Raw genomic sequence first — 14194 nt, forward strand, 5'->3', positions numbered from 1 at the left:
ACTAATCTGATGGCTGTACCATTTAGTAAAGATATGATGGACCAGCCCATCTGCTTTGCAATGATTCTGAGAAAGGCAACACTACAAAAGAATTAAAAGGCAACATAGGAGATTGTGATATTCCAGATACACCAACAAATATCATGGTATTCCAAGTTGTTTAATTTATTGCTGAAAGTCGTGTGGACAAATATGGGGGCAAATTTTACCACTCTGGCTATGATCAGACACATCAAGGCAGAAGGTCAAGGCATATGAAATATAAATTAGCACTAGGGATAGGCCACTCAGTCCCTCAAGCCTGCTTCAACATTGTGGCTGATCTGACTGTAACCTCATCTCATGCTTAATCCTTCAACCTTTCAAATGCTTGTAATCAACATTCTGTTTACCTTTACCTTAAAATATTCAAGGATTATGCTTCCACAGTTACTTGAGGAAGGAAGTTCCAAAGACTCCTGACACCCAGAAAGCAAATCTCCTCACCTCCGTCTTAATTAGGTGACCCCTAGTCTCTAGGTTCTCCCACAAATGGAAACATCTTCTCTGAACCCACCCCTGTCAAGAGCACTCGGGAAGTTATATCTTCCAAAGGGACTTCCCTGAGGGGACAAAATGTGTATCTGGGTAAGGAGCTGAGACAGGCAGGGAGTTTACTAATAAACTGCCTCTAAGGGCCAATGGAAGCTAGAGACTAACACACAAAACGCCAAGGAATACATCAGGCCAGGCATCATCCACGGAGAGAAATGGACAGCTGACGTTTCAGGCAGAGACCCTTCATCGGTACTGGGCAGAGAAGGCACAAGGGTGGTGCTGGGGTGGATTATGAGCTGGCAGGTGACAGGTGAATCCAGGTGGGGGGGGGGAAGAAAGATAGGGGGAGTGGAAATGATGTGAGATACTGGGAGATGATAGGTAGAAGAGGCAAAGGACTAAACAAAATGTAATATGATAGGAGAGAACAGTAGACATTGGAATGAAAGGAAGGAGACAGGGAACACAAGGGAGAAGGTGTGAGTGATTAACAGGCTGAGTGTAGGGGGGGGAGGGGGGAAGAGGCCAGGAGAATAGGGAAAACAAAAGGGGACAGAAAGGTGTGGTTACCTGAAGTTAAAGAAATTGATGTTGATGTCATTAGGTTGGGGACTACCAAGACAGAACATGAGGTGTGTATAATAAATGTATATTAATATGTATATAATGGAGATCAGTGTGAGCAAGTGTGAAGTGGTCAACTAATGGCCAGCGAGAGGGATCAGAGTATTTTATAAATAATGGAAAAACTTGAATGGGAGCAGATTAATTAGATTTCAGAAGACCAAGAAGAAGAATAATTAAAATCTCAAGAATAGGCCATTTGGAATGTTGGCTTCACCTTCAGAGGGAAGGCAAGAACATAAAACTGGAAGTGATGCCCCCATTGTACAGAATTCATAGTGTCATAGATACAGCACAGAAACCAAGTCTGCGCCAACTGTCATCCACCCATTCACACTCCTCCTACAATAATCACTGCATTTTATTTCCCCATTCACATTGTTTCTCCCCAGGTTCCACCAGTCACTTGCACACTAGCAGCAGTGCCCAGTGCCCAGTAAACCTGCCAACCTGTGCATCTCCAAGATGCTGAGTCCTGTTGAGAACCCACTTGGAATGAAGAAAGCTTGGAGTTGATCAGATTATGGTATTTCAGATGATAAAGGAATTTAATGCAGTAGACAGAACCTTTGTCCCTCGGTGTGAGAAGAGCATCATCATTATGTGCCATGTTGTCTGATGTGAGTGATCATGGTCTATGACCATGATTGTTCTTCACAAATTTTACAGGGGTGGCTTGCCATTGTCTTCTTCTGGCCAGTGTCTTTACAAGACGGGTAACCCCAGCCATTATCAATACTCTTCAGAGATGGTCTGCCTGGCGTCAGTGGTCGCTGAACCAGGACTTCTGGGATGAACTAGCTGCTCATACAACCATCCAGCAGCTGCTTGCAAGGCTTCTCGTGACCCCAACTAGGGGGCTTAGCAGGTGCTACACCTTGCCCGAGGGTGACCTATAGGCTAGCAGAGTGAAGGAGTGCCTTACACCTCCTTTGGTAGAGACGTATCTCCACCCCACCTCCCAGTGAGAAGAGGCAGTATCTTAAATTAGACCCAGGCCACTCATAGGTGAAATCATAAAACAGCCAGGAACTCCACATGAAACATTATGAGAACAATAGATATTTGGTCACTATGGTTATGAAGAGGTATAGGCCAAAGAGGAATAAGATTGAGATACATATTAATATGTGTAACCACTCGAGGTATCATTGCTTCACTATATAACGTGTCTGTGCAGATACATGGGACGTCAGCATTAACCCAAATTCACGCCAGCGATGGTTTCCATTTTGCAGAATGTGACGTCCAGCTGTACGGACCCTGGGGTATTATAGTCAACCCCATGCAGTCCTACAAGGAGGGTCAAGCCTGTCGTACCTTTATCAACGTATCTCCAATAGATCGAATCATAATCAGAGTCCTGCACCTGAAATTTGACAATAGTGTGAACACAACCTCCCCTGATTACATTCTGGTGAGTTGCTCTCAGTATTATACACTATGTACTCTGCTGGCCCTTCTGTGAACTCCCATTGGGGTATGGTTTCACAAGAACAGACATTCTCTGGGTACAGGTTCCATGGGCACTGACTAACATAAGGAATGAACTGAATGGAGTGTGACTTACTGAATTTGAACAAAATACAGGTTGAGAACCCCTTATCCAAAAATCCAAAAACTGAAACCCTCTGAAATCCCAGAAAAATTTTTGTGCACTGACGTGGTGTAAAGATATGGAAGGTGCTGGCGTGGAGGGCTATGAACGACATGAAGGAAATCTGGAAGTCGAACCTAACCAGAGGGCTTAAAAAGAGGATTTTCATAGCAGTCATAGAGTCCATTCTCACGTACGGATGCGAGACGTGGACACTCACCAAGACTGTGCGGAAGTCTCTAGATGGTTGCTATACACGAATGCTCCAGATGGCTCTTGACGTGAGTTGGCAACAGCACATGACGAACGTCGAGCTCTATGACGACCCACCGATGCTCACCACTGAAATTGAGGCGAGAAGACTGCAACTAGCGGGGCACTGTCTACACCACCCTGAGCTACCTGCCAGCCTAGTCATCATATGGGAACCCAAGCATGGGAGAATGAACCCTGGGTGCCCTCCCAAGACTATGGTCAACATGCTCCGAGAAGACAGCGGCACAGCTAATGTAGATGAACTGCACACACTGATGAGGGAGAGGGAGAAGTGGAGAGTCCGTCATCGTGCCCGACGCCAGCCCCCTAGTCCTGAGTCGACGTAGTAGTAGTAGACGACATGGTGTCACAAATGGAAAATTCCACAAGGCTCTGTGAAGGTTCCCAGGTCTCTGCGTACCACAGAGCTCATGACCTCCCAGATGTGATGACCAGAAGTTAATTAAAAATTAGAAATACACTGCATAAAGCAAAAATTGAAGAACTCGATTGAGTATTGAAAGAGTGGATTCGTCAGTGTCAGAGGAACATATGACGCTTAACAGTATGCTGATCATGAAACAAGCAGAGATCTATTATGATGAACTGAAAATTGAAGGTTATTGTGAATATTCAGCAGGCTGGTTGCAGAAATTTAAGAAAAGGCACAGCATGAATTTTTTTAAACACAAAATACTCTGCAGGTGCTGGGGTCAAAGCAACACTCACAACACGTTGGAGGAACTCAGCAGGTCGGGCAGCATCCGTGGAAAAGACTGGTCGACGTTTCGGGCCGGAACCCCTGTCCTGACGAAGGGTTCTGGCCTGAAACATCGACCAGTCTTTTCCATGGATGCTGCCCGACCTGCTGAGTTCCTCCAGCATGAAATTTTTAAAAAATTGTGGTGATAAAGTGTCTGCTGATTACAAAGCTGCAGAAAAATTTGGTGAGTTTGCCAAGTTCCTCTTCAGGGTATATGTAAAAGCTGTATATGCAATATAAATAGATTTTGTGTTTAGACTTGGGTCCCATCCCCAAGGTATTTCATTAAATAGATGCAAATAATCCAAGATCTGAAAAAGTCTGAAATCCAAAATACTCTGGTCCCAAATACTCCAGATAAGGGATACTCAGCCTGTGTGTACTGTGACCTGAAGTGTCTCCATCATTTTTAGTATGCTGTCTTTAACAGTTAAGCTTTTAATGTTTTCAGATCAAGGATGTCAGCACCCAGAGATATTCTGCATTTCGTGGTAATAGACTGTTCCTTTGGCAGTCACTGGGAAACTCTGTCGAAATTGAATTTCATGGAGATTTTGGATTCCGGGCCTTGTTCAGAGCTGTACCATCCCAAAATGTGAGGGGTGTCCACCGTCTGAACTGTGGGTAATGGAAACCATAGCAGATTCCACCCCTCTGGAGTGTCCGATTATCCGTTTCTGTTCGCATCCAAGCAGCAGCTGATTACATCTTCCCCTAGTTGTGATTGTGAGGACTTGGCATTCTCTGAAGAACAAGTGGACTGCCTCTTTCCCAAGTTCCCACCACTGGAAACCAACCTTCCTTTGACCTCCTTCTGTAACTTCTGGTTTAAGAATCGGTCACTTGGAGCTACTGATGTGAAGATGGTCGAACAAGTGTTACATTACAACTAAACTGTGATCCATGGATTTCTGTTGTATTTGTGTTGTCAACAGTTGAGGATTAGACGATTTCCACAATTTATGGTTCATTAAATTCAACATGATCAAACCAGCAATTAATAAATTGGCTTGAGTCCCCATGGTGATCTGCAACACAAAAACTCAGGGGCCTTATGTGTTACATAATAGGCATCTGTTAGTCTCATGAGACCATGGATTTGCGCCTTGGAAGGTTTCCAGGGCGTTGGCCTGGGCAAGGTTGTATGGAAGACCAGCAGTTGCCCATGCTGCAAGTCTCCCTTCTCCATGCCACCGATGTTGTCCAAGGGAAGGGTATTAGGATCCATAGAGCTTGGCACCAGTGTCGTCGCAGAGCAATGTGTGATTAAGTGCCTTGCTCAAGGACACAACACGCTGCCTCAGCCAAGGCTCGAACTAGCAACTTTCAAATCACTAGATGAATGCCTTAACCACTTGGCCACGCGCCAACACATATGCTTATTGTACATTGTAGAGTGGTAAGATCTGAGGAAGGTTCTGAATCCCATAGCTCCAAAGCTTTAGGAGACAACATTGACCTGAAGATTAAAGACGAAGATCTAACTGTGGTACTTCAAACGGGGGGTGGGGGGGGGGTGGATGTGGGGAGGGGGAGTAGAAGGGTGTGGTGGAGGAGGAAGGGAGATAATTTCTGCTGAAGGGGATATTTTAGGATGGGGGTGTTAACCTTGAATTTCAGGTGAGGTTATTTAGGGATGGTATCAGGAAGCTTTCATCACACTGGTGGGAATCTGGTGCACCAAAAACCTTGGAGGCTGGAGACAAACTCCTGAGACTGAGAGGCATTTTTGGGTGGTTTAATATTTGGGAAAGGCTAGTGCATCCAGTTTAATTGACTGAGATGGCTTTTTGGGTTAAAAAAAATTGCAGGACGTGGGTCCAACATTTATTGGTGATCCCTAAATGCTCTTGAAACTAAGTGGCTTGTTTGTGATTACATGTCTTCTGAAAAAGAATGCAGAAACTCCAGCATGAATCTGTAATGAGCAAGGTTCATTTCCATGTAAAACTTAACAGGCTGTTTCTCCACTTGATTTAATTCTGCCTGTATTATAGAGAAATCATGTGAAAATATCAGATTTAAATGTACTGAGGTGTTGTTAACTCCCATCATCTGTGAGCCCAGAATCTATGGTGTCTTCATTTTGAACGCCGACTTGCTTACATCTTTAGTTATGAAAAAACAGGAGCCAGAAACAGAGTAGGCTGCTAGATCACACGTATCTGTTCGGCAGATGACACAAAGCTGGGTGACAGTGTGAAATGTGAGGAGGATGTTATGAGAATGCAGGGTGACTTGGACAGGCTGGGTGAGTGGGCGGATGCATGGCAGATGCAGTTTAATGTGGATAAATGTGAGGTTGTCCACTTTGGTGGTAAGAACAGGAAGGCAGATTATTATCTAAATGGAGTCAAGTTGGGAAAAGGGGAAGTACAACGAGATCTAGGTGTTCTTGTACATCAGTCACTGAAAGCAAGCATGCAGGTACAGCAGGCAGTGAAGAAAGCTAATGGCATGCTGGCCTTCATAACAAGGGGAATTGAGTATAAGAGCAAAGAGGTTCTTCTGCAGCTGTACAGGGTCCTGGTGAGACCACACCCGGAGTATTGTGTGCAGTTTTGGTCTCCAAATTTGAGGAAGAACATTCTTGCTATTGAGGGAGTGCAGCGTAGGTTCACAAGGTTAATTCCCAGGATGGCGGGACTGTCATATGTTGAAAGATTGGAGCAACTGGGCTTGTATACCCTGGAATTTAGAAGGCTGAGAGGGGATCTTATAGAAACATATAAGATTATTAAGGGATTGGACATGCTGGAGGCAGGAAGCATGTTCCCGCTGATGGGTGAGTCCAGAACCAGAGGGCACAGTTGAAGAATAAGGAGTAGGTCATTTAGAACGGAGTTGAGGAAGAACTTTTTCACCCAGAGAGTGGTGGATACGTGGAATGCTCTGCTCCAGAAGGCTGCAGAGGCCAAGTCTCTGGATGCTTTTCAAGAAAGAGATGGATAGCGCTCTTAAAGATAGCGGAATTAAAGGTTATGGGGATAAGGCAGGAACTGGATACTGATTGTGGATGATCAGCCATGATCACAGTGAATGGCAGTGCTGGCTTGAAGGGCCGAATGGCCTACTCCCGCACCTATTGTCTATTGTCTGCCATTCAAACACTGACCTGACTCTGGCTTCAGCTCCCTGCTTCCCCCCTATTATTCTAGAGAATAGGTCTGCCTGTTTCAGAATCAGGATCAGGTTTAAAATCACTGGCATATGCTGTGAAATTTGTTAACTCTGTGGCAGCAGTACAATGCAAAACATGATAAATATAGAAAAACTAATTACAGTAATTATATATGTATCTTATTTAGTTAAGTAGTGCAAAGACAGAAATTTTAAAAGATATTGAGGTTCACTGTCCATTTAGAAATCAGATGGCAGAGGGGAGGAAGCTGTTCCTGAATCTTTGAGTGTGTGCCTTCAGGCTCCTGTACCTCCTTCCTGATGGTAACGGTAAGAGGGCATGTCCTGACTGGTGGGGGTGCCTTCCTGAGGCACCGCTCCTTACAGATGTCTTGGATATGACAGAGGCTAGCATCCCTGATGGAGCTGAGTAATTTTACAACTTTCTGCAACTTACTTCAATCCTGTGCATACCAGCTGGTGATGCAGTCAGTCAGAAGGCTCTCCACAGTACATCTGTAGAAGTTTTTGAGTCTTTTAGGTGACAAACCAAGTCTTCTCAAACTCCTAATGAAATATAATTCTGTCTTGCCTTCTTTATAGGGGCATCAATATGTTGTTACCAGGTTCGATCCTCAGATATACTGACACCCAGGAACTTGAAATTGCTCACTCCCTCCGCTTCTGATCCCTCTATAAGGATTGGTTTGTGTTCCCTCATCTTACCCTTCCTGAAGTCCACAATCAGCTGTTTGGTCTTACTACCACTGAGTGTCAGGTTGTTCAGCCTAGAATGTATCCAATGATACAGCATCCACAACCCTCTGCAACAGAGAGAAGAAATTTCTTCCCAGCACCATCTTAAAGGTGCTCAGGACCTGTGGCCCTTGTCCCCTTAAGGTGAGGAGCTCAAGGCAGGTGGTCTCAGCATTACTCTAATCAGTGGCACCAACACAACCCTGACCTTGGTATATTGTGGAAATTGACTGGACTGCGAGGTCCCAATGAAAAATCCAATTGTCATGGTAACAAAGTGACACCTCTACTCTCTTCCAAACACTCTTTACCCAAACAAGAGGACTCTCTAGTGCTTTTGTGGACACAGGCAATTACCTTGCACAGAGCTGGCCCAGTCTTAAAGCCATGAAGAAGGTCACATGTGCAGCCACCCACAAGTTATCCCTCTTGGTTTAGTGGGTTCACCATGTTTTAGACCATGTGCTACCCGAAGGCATCTGAAGCCTTTTCCTTTCCCATGTGGGCATTGCTCTCACCCTAGGATGCAGACTGTACCCATCACACAAGTAAAATCACAAGGACTTCCAACTAAACCATACTGGCCCATTGCATCCAATCACTTCCAATATACACTCAGTGGCCATTTTATTAGGTACACCTGTACACCTCGCTGCACTACAGTCTCTAGAGTTTACAGAGTACAGTGCAAAAAAAACCCCCAAAAAATCCAGTGAGCAGCAGTTCTGTGGGTGAAAATGCCTTGTTAATGAGAGAGGTCAGAGGAGAATGGCCAGACTGGTTCAAGCTGACAGGGAAAGTGACAGTAAGTCAAATAACCACACGTTACAACTGGGGTGGGTGCAGAAGAGTATCACCGAACGTGTAAAACATCAAACGTTGAAGTGGGTGGGGCAGCAGAAGACACAAACATACTCTCAGTGGCCACTCTATTAGATACACATGGTATCAAGTAAAGTAGCCAGTACATGTATGTAATCATACCTGACTCCCGATCCTCCCCAATTCCCACATCCACGTTTCCTGTGCCCAGCATCCCAGTCTACTTCCCTTTGTCTTCAGGCATTCGACTGATCACTTTCAAAAAAGGTCTGCATGCGTTGCAATTAAGGAGCCACTGAACTTTAAAACTAACTTTATAATGAATGTTTCTCAATGACTAAAGTTTGCTTAATATTTAATTACTGCTTTTTATTTCTTTCAGTTTCATAAGTGACGTTTAACAAAATGTCTTTCACTGAATTATACCAACATCATCATCATTGTCAGGTGCCGTGCCCAGTTTGAGCTTTGACTGCCATGGCCCACACACTCCTGTTTCGGGTCAAGTGGATCAAATCATTGGTATTCATTTCCAATTCTCTGGCTGCTGTCTCCATTATCATTTGTCTTTGCCTTCCTCTTGCTTTCTTCCCTTCAATCCTTCCCATAATTACCATGAATTCTAATTCCTCTTTCCTAATCACATGTCCAATGAAGTTACCTTGCCTTTTCATGATCTCATACATGATTTCTCTTTTTGTGTTTGCTCTGTTCATGACATCCTCATTAGATATTCATTTCGTCCATGATATTCTTTGCATCCTCCTCAAAAACCACATCTCTGCTGCTTCAATTCATTTCTTCATGTTACTAGATATTGTCCAACATTCTGAGTCATATAACATAACTGGATAAACATAACATTGATGTTAAGGATACTATCAGAACGAGCTATTCAAGTGCAAAAAGATTTGTTTGTTTGTTTTATCAACTACACAAAAGCATTTGATAAATTATACCAACAGTGTGTTAAAAAAAAACGACTTAACTAGTCCACGTTATCATTAGCAAGCCATCTCCTTCCTTTGCAGATGATGCCCATTGCCACTCACTGGAGCAGCCAGTCATCCTTACCTCAGGGGGGAACACATTGCTTGCTGGATCAGAAATCTGTGGGCTCAAGTCTCATTTAAGCACCGATTCTAACTCTCCCAGTGACAACAATGAGACATGGAGTCCTGGTCCTAGGAGGCAGGGTACATCAAGGAGGTCAATGCTTATGGATCACTGCTGAGAGTCAGGAGTCAAGATTGTTTAATGTCTTTTCCAGTACACAAATGTAATTGTTATTCTGGGTCCAATGTAGTATATCTAATAATTTTATCTCATCCCTCATGGGCGGTGTGTATGTGCATTATTCTTTTAATCTTGGGTCCTCTACCTTGAGAGTGCTGTACAGTATCCTTGCTGTTCCTAGCAGTCCGCTCTCCCAGTCCAGGTGTCACAGCTCCAAGTGCTCCTATCACACTGGGATTACTCTAGCTTTAACCTTCCACATCCTTTCTATCTGCTCTTTCAACCCCTGGTATTTCTCCAGCTTCTCAAGTTCTTCCTTTCTGATGTTACTGTCACTCAGGATTGCCACATGTACTACAGTTGCTTCCTTCTGTTCCTTGTCCAGTGTTACTGTGTCCGGTTGGTTGGCCAGTACCTGCTTATTGGTCTGTATTTGGAAGTCCCACAGGATCTTAGCTCTGTTATTCTCCACTACCTTCTCGCTGTTTCCAATTTGGACTTGGGAGCATCCAATCCATACTCAGATGTTCCTGTACACAATTCCTGCAACTTGGTTGTGCCGCTCAGCGCCTGCTGTCCCTGCCTGCATCTTGCAGCCTGATGTGCTAGACGGTTTCAGCAGATTCCTTGCACAGTCTGCATCTTGGGTCTTGTTTGGTGTGACAGACACCTGCTATTGTGCTCAGCACCTGTTCTTGTGCAGCCATGTGTGCTGCTTCTTTGCTGTCCCTCAGCCCTGCCACTTCCAGCCATCGGTCAGACTTTCTTATGCCAGCCACCTCTGACATCTAGCGATGGTGCATCCCATGCAGTGGCTTGTCCTGCCATGGCCTCTGGTCCTCTGGCTCTGCTTCACCCGCTTCCATTTCCATGTCCCTGCCTGCTGTCTGTGGTATTCTCCCAGCAGGTCATCCTGACAGACTCATGGATGTTGCACATTTTTTCCAGGACAGTGGCCTTGCACTTCCAGCGGAAAGTAGCATCCAAACTAGACAAAGAGGTCAGAGCCACGGTTTACAAAGCCCAGGTACGAAGTATCATGGAGTGTGCCTGCTTATCGTGGATGAATGTCTCAGAGAGTGTCCTCAGCCAGCTTGATCCCATTCAAAGAAAGGCTGTCAGGATTATAGGTGTAGATGAAGCCACAGTTCGTGAGAAGCTAGCCATCAGTAGCTTACACCACAGACGACAGGTTGCTGCAGCTACTGTGCTATACAAAATGCACACCAGCCACAGCCCCGCAGACCCTCGCACCATGCTGCCTCCATCTTATGAGAGACGGTGCAGCACACGATCAAGTTTATCTATGCCTGTTCATGCTGTTTCTATGCCTGATGCGAGAACCCACACACTGGATAGAAGCTTCCTTCACTGTGCTGTCAGAATTTGGAACAGCCTTCCAGATGCTGTGTTTGGAAACATCTGCGACGATGGGATCCAAGCCTTCAAGAGTCGAGTGCACAAACACCTATCATCTCTGGGAGGGAAGTCACATGCTTCTTCATAAGCTGTCATGAAGGGGACCAGGATGGCAATGCTTGGCTGTTGGTAGGTAGGGTTAATACCTGACTTTCAAGAGCACTTGTGAGTTATATTCCGGCTGGACTTAGTCCTTAAACTGCTGGAGAACAGTGCGGAAAGAACAAGTGCTGTTTAGTTCCAAGTGCTCCTGCCACGTTTTGTCACCCTGCAACCTTATCCTTCAATCTCTTTGAATTATGGAGGACAGCATGTGTATAAGTGTCTCTCTCCAGCAGACTTCATCATGATCATCATGACTCCAGTATTTCTACTATTTTTTAACGTTTCTTAATCGTACATATGATTTTTTGTGTTCTATTGCTGAGCTGCAGTGAACCATCTGATTGGCCTATCAGAGTCCTCTTTGGGAACTAGTTGACTTGATCAGCATTTCTGATCTGGCTACTGTTCATGATTCATTATCGTCAGGTGCTGTGCCCAGTTTGAGCTTTGACTGCCATGGTCCACACACTCCTGTTACAGGTCAAGTGGATGAATTCATTGGTATTTATTTCCAGTTCTCTGGCTGCTGTCTCCATCATCATTTGTCTTTGTCTTCCTCTTGCTTTCTTCCCTTCAATCTTTCCCATAATTACCGTGCATTCTAACTCCTCTTTCCTAATCACATGTCCAATGAAGTTACGTTGCCTTTTCATGATCTCATACATGATTTCTCTTTTGTGTTTGCTCTGTTCATGACATCCTCATTAGATATTTGTTTCGTCCATGGTATTCTTCGCATCCTCCTCAAAAACCACATCTCTGCTGCTACAATTCATATCCTCATGTTACTAGATATTGTCCAACATTCTGAGCCATATAACATAACTGGATAAACGTAACATTTCAGTACTCTGTGGTGGGTTGTTCACGATTGCACTTAATAAAAAAAAGGTGTACAGTTGCTCGACGTTGGACCCTGGGTGGAATCCTCCATGTATTGTTAGTAGTTTCTGGGTCTTGGTGTCAGCAGCTTCCAGTTCATTCCTTCCTTGGCCAGCATTCTATTGCAGCTGGTATCTGATGACTGGTAGACCCTCACCTTGGGCAGGGTGGATGTGTTCAGGGACCATGAGAGGTTGTGTGAGATGTGCACTCACAGGAGTTTGAGACTGCTTTCTACCAATGTAAGCGGGGGGGGGGGGCATGAGTGGCACAGGTTCTCCTGGATCAATAACCATCTCCCTTGTCTTGTGGACATTCAGGAAGCGGTTATTTGCCTGGCACCAGAACTCCGGCTCTTCCACCTCCTTCTATCAAATTAAGCATTCATCCTGTCTACCACTGTTACACATAAACCATCAGTGAAATGCCATCCAGCGACTTACCAAGGCTTTCTGCGCACTAACTCTTAAAACTGCAACCTCTACCACGTAGAAGAACAAGGATAGTAGGTGTAAAGAATGCAACCTGGAGCTGTTGTTATTTGGTGAGATATTAAACCAGGCTCGCTAAAGCAATCATCAATTATTTGACTGCTATTTTTCTCAGTGTGGCCATGTGGCCAAGTGGTTAAGGCATTGGACTAGTGACCTGAAGGTCGTGAGTTCGAGCCCCAGCCGAGGGAACGTGTTGTGTCCTTGAGCAAGACACTTAATCACACAGTGCTCTGCGATGACACTGGTGCCAAGCTGTATGGGTCCTAATGCCCTTCTCTTGGACAACACTGGTGTCGTGGAGAGGGGAGACTTGCAGCATGGGCAACTGCTGGTCTTCCATACAACCTTGCCCAGGCCTGTGCCCTGGAGAGTGAAGACTTTCCAGGCGCAGATCCGTGGTCTTGCAAGACTAACGGATGCCTTAAATAAAAACTTTTCTCAGTGTTCTGGCCAATATCTCTTGCTTTACCCACTTTACCAAATAATATCAATCTGTATTAATATTGCACCATTAATGTAGCAGATTGGTTCCTTAAGGTTGTTAAAGCCTGGGATGGTAATGGGGACAAGCTCCCACTACTTATTAAATGCTCCCAATGGCGTGCGCCTCAAATAGCCTCGGACAAACAGGTCCAGCTCCTGGCCTTCATGTGCCTTAGCTACTAAGCCCAGCAGAACTGCTTCTACTGATAGGAGATGGGGCAAAGGCAGATTACTGACGCCTTAAAACCAGTCCCTTCGGGCAGATGGGGCTCGTCAGCTATGGTTGGCAGCTCATTTAGGAGAAGGAAAACTCTGATCTCAAAGCTCCACTGCCTTGCAGCTATACCCACTCACGGGGAAGGCTTCGGGAGTAAACCTTGAGGGAAAAATTCACAACTGGAGTCCCTAAGGCAGTCCAGTGTTGAGTTTAATGCTGACCGGCAACTCCTGTGATGCTGCTGGTACCAAACTGTAGCAGTCTCTGCCGTTCCTTTGGGTTCATCAGATGCATGGAGAGGGTGAGCTTGCTCCAAGGGCAACAGCTCGCTCTCTATATCATACTGCTGAGGCTTGCGTACCTAGAGAGCTAGGATGCAACATCCATGATTGTCCCTGACTGAAGGAGGTCTCAGTCAAAGTAACAGAATGTATTTTATGCAGCACTGTAAAAAAAATTCACCAGCATGGTTGTGTTAGGACAGAAGCTTGATTAATGAAATAATAGTGTGTCCTACAGGTAGAAAGACATTTAGGAAAGGAATTCCATGTGTGCGACTTGCAGATAGTTGGTTTACAATTTCTGCAATTTATGTAAACCTTTCTACTCCCTCTTTGGTAAAGTGAAGGGCCCAGAACTGACAGAAGGTCAAGTCAAGTCAAGATTATTACAATGCCAGTTGCAGCTGAGTCAATGTTTACACATGTCCTCAATATTGTTCTCAAAACCTCTATATATAGAGTACAGGGCCATCCGTGATTTATCCTGTAACCACTTTATGAGGATTTTTACAGACCTGGTGCAGGTGAAATGTTTCAAAGTTTATTATCGAGGTAGTTACTGTATATGTCACCATATACAACCTTAACACTGACATTCCAGAC

The 14194-nt window shown here is 44.9% G+C and overlaps 1 protein-coding gene across 2 annotated transcripts in view; it reads left to right on the plus strand.

Moving 5' to 3' along the window:
* Positions 1-5222, plus strand: part of adamts13 (ADAM metallopeptidase with thrombospondin type 1 motif, 13) — a 103197-nt gene extending 97975 nt beyond the window's left edge. The window contains exons 31-32 of one of the 2 annotated variants that reach the window (XM_063073741.1): positions 2400-2578; positions 4228-5222. In XM_063073741.1, the coding sequence (XP_062929811.1) occupies positions 2400-2578; positions 4228-4404 (356 nt within the window). In that variant the 3' untranslated portion in view covers positions 4405-5222. The remainder of the gene's footprint in view (positions 1-2399; positions 2579-4227) is intronic. The other variant, XM_063073742.1, reaches the window with a different exon arrangement.
* Positions 5223-14194: the final 8972 nt, after the last annotated feature.

The sequence above is a fragment of the Mobula hypostoma genome, chromosome 21 (assembly GCF_963921235.1).
Source record: "Mobula hypostoma chromosome 21, sMobHyp1.1, whole genome shotgun sequence".
NCBI classification, from domain to species: Eukaryota; Metazoa; Chordata; class Chondrichthyes; order Myliobatiformes; family Myliobatidae; genus Mobula; species Mobula hypostoma.